This window comes from Cannabis sativa, chromosome 3 (assembly GCF_029168945.1).
Source record: "Cannabis sativa cultivar Pink pepper isolate KNU-18-1 chromosome 3, ASM2916894v1, whole genome shotgun sequence".
NCBI lineage: Eukaryota > Viridiplantae > Streptophyta > Magnoliopsida > Rosales > Cannabaceae > Cannabis > Cannabis sativa.
In genome coordinates this window covers 5128582-5138319 of record NC_083603.1, presented here as the reverse complement: position 1 = coordinate 5138319, position 9738 = coordinate 5128582, and the positions used below count along the sequence as shown (strand labels likewise).

The following is a 9738-nucleotide window of genomic DNA, read 5'->3' as shown; positions in this document are numbered from 1 at the left end:
TACCCCAAATATCCTGACAGTCACATGGAGAGTATATTGAAGTGACATGGGCAAAATTAATAAAGTGTTTGAAAAAAAAAGGTAAAAATAATAAGACTTTAAAAAATAAGGTAAAAATAAAAGAGAACAATATAAAAAGGAAAACTTAGAAAAATACTGGAATTTGGGTTAACTTTTATAAAAATACTGTCACACGAAAATCTTTTAAAAAATACTGTGTTTTTATAAAACACCAGTAAAACACAAAGCAGAACAACTCAAAACAACAGTAGAACACCAGTAGAACACCAGTGAAAACTTAACACAGTATACTGCAGTATGAAACTTATAAAAAAACACAGTAAAAAAATACCGCCTGACAGTATTTTTGTAAAAAAATAACAAAAGTTAGTATACCATGTAAATTTCCAAAAAAAATAAAAAAAGCATAGGAAATTCTTACATAAACTAATAAAGCCCATATTTAAGGCCCAAAATGAAGCCCACGTTGGATCTAACCGAATTGGACCGATTCAGCAAGACCATCGTTCGTTACATTCTCATTCGAATCCGAAACAGAGGAAAACTAAAGAAGCCATGGGAGACATAGCCGAAGCCGAAGAAGCTCTCCAGGTTAATCGCCGGGGCTCCCTCGCTCCAACCCTAATCTTCGCCATCGTCATCGCTTTCCAATTCCTTTCAAGGTGGCTCGAACACTTGAAGAAGGTAACAATAACAATATCTCAATTCACTCTCTTCTTCTTCTTCTCATTCCAATATCAAATTTGGATTATGAAAATGGAATTGATTTCTCTCAGAAAGGATCGAAGAGTGCGACGGAGATCCAGTTGCGTGAGGAGATAAAGAAGCTTATGAAGGAAGCCAGTATTTTGTCACAGTTGAGTTTTTCTTTTATTTATTTAATATTTTTGGTGTTTGTGAATTTGAGTATTGAATTAGTGGATTTGAAATTTTTGTTCTCTTGTGTTGTTGATTGTGGATTATAGGCCAGCTACGTTTGCACAGGCTGCCAAGCTTAGAAGAATGGCTGTTGCAAAGGAGAAAGAGCTTATGAAATGTGAGTTTTGAGGTCCTGCAATGCAACCATTAATTTAGAGATTTCTTTTATTGAAAATTTGAATACATTGCAATTTATCCTTTTTCATGTTGCCATTTTTCAAATTTAGAAGGTTGAAATTCTGTTTGTGAGATTTAGGTGGTATTTAGTTGGCAAGAATGAAAATATAGGAATAGGAATAAGAATAGGGTGGAGCGGGGATGGGAATGAGAATAGGAATGGAATGGAATCAAATTTAGAATTAATAAAAGAAATTATCAAAAAATTTCTCATCTTGGATATTGGAATGATTATTCAATCCATTTCAAAATAGAATAGTTATTCCACTAAAATGATGGAAAAATCATTCTATTAAAATGACATTCCGATACTTTAAAATGTAACTAAACAAAAGAATAGAATGAAAATTGTTTCTATTTTATTTCATTACCTCCAATCAAATACCACCTAGTATTTTAGAAATCGCTTAGAATTTTTATCCTTGTTGCTGGGAGTAATATGTATTTTTTTAAAAACAAAAAAAAAACAAAATAAGCATACTTCATTAGATAGAATCAGCTATCAAAGTAGCCTATACAAGAATTGAAACACCATAATTAAGCTTGAGAATATCAAAAAGCGAGCTAACCAGTATGCTTGAGAATTTTAATCCTTGTTGCTTTGTTATTAAGCTTGACAAGAAAATGAGACTATAGGTGTATCATGTATGTCTCTTTTTAGGATATTTCAATTCTAATGACAATAATTCAAAACAATTCTGATTTTTGGTGACTCCCCATCTTCCCATTTGCTTCAATTTAGTTTTTAACGGCTTTGATTGAAAAAGTAGATATTCATAAATAATATGTGTGTACTATGTATATGTTTCTTTTTTCTTCCTTTTTTGTGGAACTATAATCTCAGTCTTTGGTTATACTTCTTAACGCCTTATCTATTATTTAGATCAAGAATCACATAAAAATGAGCAGAAAGTATCTTGTGAATTGTATTCGAAAGTCTTCTTCTTCGTAAAGGTAATTTTGACAAATTAAGACTCTTTTTGAAGTTCACTTGCTTCTTTTGTCTACACTAATGTTCCTAATAATTCATTTTATTTTCCCCCATTGTAGATGTTAACTTATCTTGTGCTGGTATGCTGGTTTTGGAGGGTCCCTGTCGCCACCATATCCGAGCAGCTTGTCCAACCCTTCGGTAAAGCATTTTATGTCTTCAATATCTATTTTTGTTTCATAACGCCAGCTTTTATGTCTTCAATTTTGTGGAATATGGTTAGGTAGCTAAGCAAGATCATAGATATTTTGTACTACCAAAAATAGAAAAGTTTAGCAGACAGAATAGAACAGAATCAACAGATCAATCTGTATAAAGAAGTAACAAATCTTTGAAGAAGTAATATTGATGCCATGTGTTTTATTTCATGTCTTTTTGCAGGCAAGGTTTTATCATGGAAGGGTGGTGGAATTTTGAATGACAATGTCATGGTAATAAGTTAAAACTTTTATGATATTCAATTTTAACCTATCTAAGCTGAAAAAGACCTTATTTTTAAATATAAAATGATCTTTAATACTATGGATTGGCTATTAAGCATCAGTGGTGCCCAACACCACAATTGCTTGGCGCCTTACGAATTGTTAGTAGTTTTGTATATTAGTTATTAAATTCAAATACGTATCGGTACAACAATTTTAGGTAGTATCGGTGCTCGATCTTCCAATGCCTACATGTTTTTTTCTTTATCATTTCTTGAATGTACTTAACAACAACTTATCTTCTAATGCAAATTGCAGGTAGGAATCATACCCTGGTTAATATTATCAACAAGGGTTAGCAAATTCATTTGTAAACTTTTTAAATTTTAAGATGAAGTGATTAATATACTCTCTCTAATTAAAAGCATGGCTATGTTTTTTTCTTTTATTTTATTTTTTTTTTTCCCTTTTTTCGATTACAAATTAGGGAGTTTTTGTCTAATGCTTCATATTATTTATCGGATTGTAATTGTATCATGTATATGTAAAGTAGCTTTTTTGTGAAGCTTGATAGAAAAATGCTATAAATGAGTATCGTTAATTGATGACCACTAATTTCTTTTTAGTTGTATTATGTTCTCTATTTAACATTAGTTCCAATGCAATTTGTAAGGGAAATAATTTTTCATTCTTAAAACATGTAATTATTTTTTATTTATATATTTTTGAAGGGTATGTTTGTCTTTTTCATTTTTAATAAATAACAATATAATTAAGGGGGTTTTTTATTTTTACACTTCAAAATAGTTTTTTTTTTTTGTATTTTTATGGAATTTTACATAGAAATTCTTATTGCAACTAACGCTGCAACTTAAATTGCAACAAAAAATTGTATAAAAGCTCCTATTGCAATTAGCGCTACAACTATTTTAGAAATTCAAACTATAAATTTGATCAAATGGGGTACGGGACAGGGATGGGGATTATTTTTTGTCCCCGAATGTTAAATGGGGTGGGGACGAGGATCACACTCTCTTGCATCGACGGGAACCCGTATAGTATTTTATCTTATATTTTTAGTAATATTTTATAATTTGTAATTTATGTTTTCATTTTTTCATATATTAGTATATTTTTTATGAATTTTAAGTTATGTTTTGGATAATAATTAGTTTATTGAATAATAATTGTGTAATATTTTAATTTATATGTAGTTTAATATTTTTGTATATTAAAATTTTTATTATAAATTTTATTTTTCTATTAGGCGATTTCCCGCCCTGTCCCAATCCCCATTAGGGGATTCCCCGCCCTATCCCTGATGGGGAATAAGCGGAGATGGGGATTAAAATCCTTAACGGAAATAGAGACGGAGGAGCACTCCTCGTAAATTTCTCACCCGTGTGCATCCTTACTGAGGGGTATAATAGAGATATTATCTATAAAAATGGGTATATCTTAAAAAAAATATGAAAATAAAAGTAAAAATTAAAACAAATAAAGTAAAGTGAGCATACTGTAATTTCCTCATTCCCATTCCCCTTTACTAGCCACAAATTCAGTAAAATCCAAGGGATAATTACAATCACCTAATGCATATTTTTTTGTAAAAAAATTATATTTTTACGTTTAAATAATTTTTTTTATATTTTTACGATTTGTTATAAAAATAACACGAAAATAACATAAAAACTACATAAAAATAATAGAAAAATAACATTAAAATAACATCAAAACAACAATAAAAAATAATATACAAATAGCAAAAATCAATAACAAACTAACAAGAGTACAACATAAAAAGACCGTATTTTCTGTAAAATTATAAAAATCTGTACAACTTTTTTTTTTGTCGTTTTTGTATACTTGTGAAATAATCCCAAAATCCAATTGAATAAGCCCAGACATTAAGCCCAAACATAAAGCCCATGAGAAAGCCCAATAACATAGGGTTTCATCATATTCTTTCTTCTTCTATATCAGAGCCAAAGCTATCGTAAAATTCTCTTTCTCCGTAACAATGGCGGAATACGACTTAACTCCACGCATAGCTCCCAATCTCGACCGACACTTGGTCTTTCCATTACTTGAATTTCTTCAGGATCAAAGCATTTACCCCGATAAGCAGATCCTCAAGTCCAAGATTGAGCTTCTCAACAATACTAACATGGTTGATTACGCCATGGACATCCACAAATCTCTTTATCAAACTGAAGACGTTCCTCAAGGTAATTTCATTGTTTTCATTTTCTATACAATTGAATATGCGTTTCAAGATTGAATTTTTTATGTATTTGTTTGGTTTGGGATGGATTGTAGATATGGTGGATAGGAGAGTTGAGGTGGTTTCTAGGTTAAAGGCTTTGGAGGATGCGGCGGCGCCTCTTGTTACATTTTTGCAAAATCCAGCTGCGGTTCAGGAATTGAGGGCTGACAAACAGTATAATCTTCAGATGCTTAATGAACGTTATCAGGTGTGTTTCTTCTTTTTCTAATTCAATCAAAATTAGGATTAGGGTTAATTTTTCTTTGGATTTGTTTACTGTAATTTTTGTCATGAATTTGATGCTTTGTTTTGGACCTTGTGATATTACATAGCAAAAAAATTGTGAAATTTGCCAAACTAACAATTTAAAATAGTAAAATTTACAAAATAAACTCACTTAATTTACTCTATAGTAGTTTCTGCGACCATATAAGGTTATTTTGCTAATAAAAATTTTCATAATGGTTATTTTTACAAAACATTTGGTAGGGGAAAGATGAATGCGAAATATTTACCATGAATTTGATATGAGACTTTTTTTAATTTATATATTTTTTTGTATGTATTGTTGCTTTAAATTTTATTAGATTATATTACGCTCAAAGTTTTAATTTATCTGAAAATGGAATTCTTAATTTATTGATTCAGTCCAAACATATGAAAATGAAATTTTTGGGATATCGTTTTCTTTGGGTCCAAACATGCCTTAGAAATCTATATATGTAGTGTATGTCTCCATTGTTTTTTCTTCAAGAGGGTATTTTTGGTTAATTAATTGTTTTTTTTTTTTTTTGAGAAAATAAACAGATTGGGCCAGATCAAATAGAGGCATTGTATCAGTATGCTAAATTTCAGTTCGAGTGCGGTAACTACTCTGGCGCTGCTGATTATCTTTACCAGTACAGAGCTCTGTGCACAAACAGTGAAAGGAATTTGAGTGCTTTATGGGGAAAGCTAGCAGCTGAAATTTTGATGCAAAACTGGGATATTGCTCTTGAAGAGCTTAATCGGTTGAAAGAGAGCATTGACTCAAAGGTCTTCTTCATCTCTATACTCCTAAATTAGTTGCTTAGTAGAGTTTTGTAGGGGGTACTTTTGTTTTGTTGTTTACATGTCTTGGTTGTTTTTGTTATTGCAGAATTTCAGTTCACCTATGAATCAGGTGCAAAGTAGAGTTTGGTTGATGCACTGGAGTCTCTTCATATTTTTCAACCATGACAATGGAAGAACACAGATCATTGATCTGTTTAATCAGGACAAGTATGCCCTCCCCTAAACTTTTCCGTTTTAGTTGCTTTGTGTGTAACTTTCATAGAAGCCTTCAATTTTGTGAAGATCTCATAAATTGCTTGCTATTGTTTAATCTGAATATCTGATGCCTTCTAAATGCTGTTTGATAACATAAAACCAATCGAGCTTCTTTGAACACACATCTTACCAACAGTTGTAGAGTTTTTCTTTTCTTTATGAACTTTCACTTGTCATAATCCTTAAATACATTATAACTTTTTAGGCGGCATAATCCTTGCAATAGGCAGTATATTCTTGTATTTGTGTCGGTAAGTCTTTTTGGCAACCCTATTATTATTTACAGTCGTAACGTTCAAAATTTTGTAGGTATCTAAATGCCATTCAAACCAATGCTCCCCATCTTTTACGCTACTTGGCCACTGCTTTCGTTGTTAACAAGAGAAGGAGACAAAACTTTAAAGACTTTATCAAAGTTATTCAGCAGGAGCAACATTCTTACAAAGATCCCATCACAGAATTTCTAGCATGTGTATATGTCAATTATGATTTTGACGGTGCACAGAAAAAGATGAAAGAGTGCGAAGAAGTAAGTCCATCGGCCCCAATTCAACCACAAAATTAGTGTTCCATTATAATTTTCAACTGCATCTACATTTTTAGGAGCATACTGATTTGTGGACTTTGCTTACTGTTACATTTTGACAAATGTAGGTAATACTGAATGATCCTTTCCTAGGAAAGAGACTCGAAGAAGGCAACTTCTCAACGGTACCAATGAGAGATGAGTTCCTTGAAAATGCCAGACTATTTATCTTCGAGACTTATTGCCGAATCCATCAGCGCATTGATATGGGGTTTGGGACTTTTTACTTCTTCGTATTATTTATATCTTAAATTTCCATTATTACATATGCCACAGGGGTTAATATGTATCTTAGGATAGGATTGGTAGCTGTCTATTTAATATTTGGTAGCTTAGAGTGCATTTATATAATAATGTGTACATGGCAATATAGTTTCATTGGAATATTCCAATTTAAAAGAACTTGTTTTTTTTATGACAGAGTCCTTGCTGAGAAACTAAACTTGAACTATGAAGAGGCTGAGAGATGGATCGTCAATCTTATCCGAAACTCAAAGCTAGATGCTAAGATTGACTCTAAAACAGGAACTGTAATCATGGAACCTTTTCAACCCAATGTGTAAGTTTTTGATGCATATTGACACCCGAAATCGTTATGATTTTTGCTTTCCTTTTTTTCATTCTCCTTTCTTTCGGCTAAAATAGTATGCATTTTTTCCCAGCTATGAACAACTGATAGACCATTCCAAGGCATTGTCGGGGCGTACTTACAAGTTAGTCAGTCAGGTTCTCGAGCACGCTCAAAATCAGACACAAGTTGCCCGGTAGTCGGTGATTTTTAGTAAGATTTGAACTCGGAGATTTCCAATCACTTGAGACCTCTATTAAAAATTCTTGCTAAACTAGCAACAGATTTTGCTTTGTTGTAAGACTTTTAGTTTACTGTTTGTGGCTTTTGTCTATGGAGAACTTATTTATTATGTTAATTTTTCCAACCTTTGTAATGCAGAGAGCAATTTATTTTAGTTTTCTTCAATTTTGTTCACTTATAATTTCTTCTTTTGCATGGAATATTGGCTAGCTTTGAGTCGGCTTATTTTATAGGTACATTCTCTTTTCATTTAAAAAAAAAGTTATTAAGTTTGGTTGCATTTAGTAATATTTTTTTAATTAATTGAAAATATTTTCTGTAAAATTGCTTCCCCTTTTCAAGTTTTTAATTAATAATTAAAATTTTAAAAACATAAGCATGTCACTTTCACAAATTTTCTAAATAGTTTTTTTTTTTCTTAATTAATATTTTGCACTTTGACTTGGATCTTGGTCCGAGACTCGGAATCTAGACTTGATTCCTGACTCGGATTCTGATCTTGACCTCAACTTTGGATTCGGCTCTGCACTTTGACTTTGCATCGAACCCAAACTTAGAGTTGAACTTGGATCCCGATTCAAGTTTAGATTCGGATTCAGACTTAATTTAAATAAAATTAACTAATGAAAATAAAATTAAAATTTACTTTTGTTTGATAAGTTATTATTATTATTTATTTATTAATTTTGAAGTTTCTAGCTAATTTTAACGATCTTAAAAGTTTAGGGGTATAATTTAGTACATGTCAAAGTTCAAGGGGCAAAAATCATAATTAGCCTAAATTATAAAATAAGATTTATAATTTGAAGTTTACATTTAAAAACTCAAAATTAAAATTAAGAAGATCTACATTTGAATAAACTTGCAATCTTTAAGCATTACTTGTCTTTCATTTATTTTTTAATAATTATAATATATATGGGTTATCACATGCTAATATTTGACATTTAAATAATTATATTCTAATTTGTTTTATATGATTGGTGTATTGTAGTTATTACTAGAAAATAATATAATTTTTGTTCTTACTGTGATACTTATAGAATTTTTGTTCGTGAATTATTTTCTTTTAAAAAATTCATTCTTAACTTTGAAAATCGTAAATTTGCCCTCCTATAGTTGCATTTCATTCAATTTTGTAAACAATTTCCTATTATAAGATCGATCCATGATTAATCTACTATAATTATTCTCAAACTTTAAAAATTATTGCAAATTTTTTCTTTCAGTTTTATTTCGTTTATTTTTGTAACAATTGCTTGAAGTAAAATTGAACCAAAGCTAGTCTACTATAATTCGAGAGTTTAAACAGATAATAATTGCATAGACAATATTTTAACGATAAACTCTATGAATATTCTTAATTTTTAGAGTTAATGTATAAATTTTTAAAACTATTAAAATTGATTCCAACTAGCTTAAGTTAGTTAAATAAGCCCTCATACTTTAATCATATGCGGTTGGTTTGTAGTAGGAATGGCAACGAGTAGGGTATGGGTAGGGTATGCTTATTCCACAACCCTACTCTATGAAAAAGTTCTACTCATACTTACCATGTTACCTTATTATTTTTGAGTAAATATTATTTTGAATTCTATATTTTACAAAAGTTATCAATTAGACTTTCTATTTTGTTAAATGAGAAAATAAATCATGTATTTTCTAAAATTGTGGAAATAGGACCCTGAACTGATTTTTCGTCAAAATAAAACTTAATAATAATTTGATTTAGAGATGTTATGACAAAATTATTTAATATTTTGTATCTGTTCGTATTAGAAATTGTCTTAAAGTTGATTATATTAAAAAACTAAAATTATTCAAAATTAAGTCAGGGTCTTATTTTTACTATTTTGGAAGATATAGGGTATATTTTGTCATTTAAAAAAACAGAAAGTCCGATTGATAACTTTTGCAAAACACAGAGTCTAAAATAGTATTTATCGATTATTCTTTGTGGGTAGGGTACAAGTATTTTCTTATCGGGTATAGGGTACCCACGAATTACCCAACCCTAATAAATTTGAAGAAGAAATAAAGGAAAAATTAGAAGTTATAATGACATAATAATACTAATATATATGTAATTATATAAATAGTAAGTTAATTGTATTATTTGTAAATTATAAATTAATTAAAAAGTATAATGCTAACCATTAAAGCAATATAAAGTATTAGAAATGGTATACATTTATTTTTTGAATTTTATATTTTATAATATTTAATATAAAAGTATAT

General features: G+C 30.0%; 2 protein-coding genes across 2 annotated transcripts; both read left to right on the top strand.

Moving 5' to 3' along the window:
- Window positions 1-500: 500 nt before the first annotated feature.
- On the top strand, window positions 501-3140 carry LOC115710115 (protein GET1). Its single transcript, XM_030638451.2, has 7 exons — window positions 501-705; window positions 798-877; window positions 987-1057; window positions 2000-2070; window positions 2167-2248; window positions 2489-2538; window positions 2848-3140. The coding sequence occupies exons 1-7, from the start codon at window positions 577-579 to the stop codon at window positions 2917-2919; spliced, it is 555 nt and encodes a 184-aa protein (XP_030494311.2). The 5' UTR covers window positions 501-576; the 3' UTR covers window positions 2920-3140.
- Window positions 3141-4482: 1342 nt separating this feature from the next.
- Window positions 4483-7674, top strand: LOC115710090 (eukaryotic translation initiation factor 3 subunit E). Its single transcript, XM_030638415.2, has 8 exons — window positions 4483-4757; window positions 4849-5003; window positions 5603-5830; window positions 5934-6055; window positions 6413-6632; window positions 6758-6900; window positions 7111-7248; window positions 7352-7674. Exons 1-8 carry the CDS (start codon window positions 4550-4552, stop codon window positions 7455-7457), a joined length of 1320 nt encoding a protein of 439 aa, XP_030494275.1. The 5' UTR covers window positions 4483-4549; the 3' UTR covers window positions 7458-7674.
- The last annotated feature ends 2064 nt before the right edge of the window (window positions 7675-9738 follow it).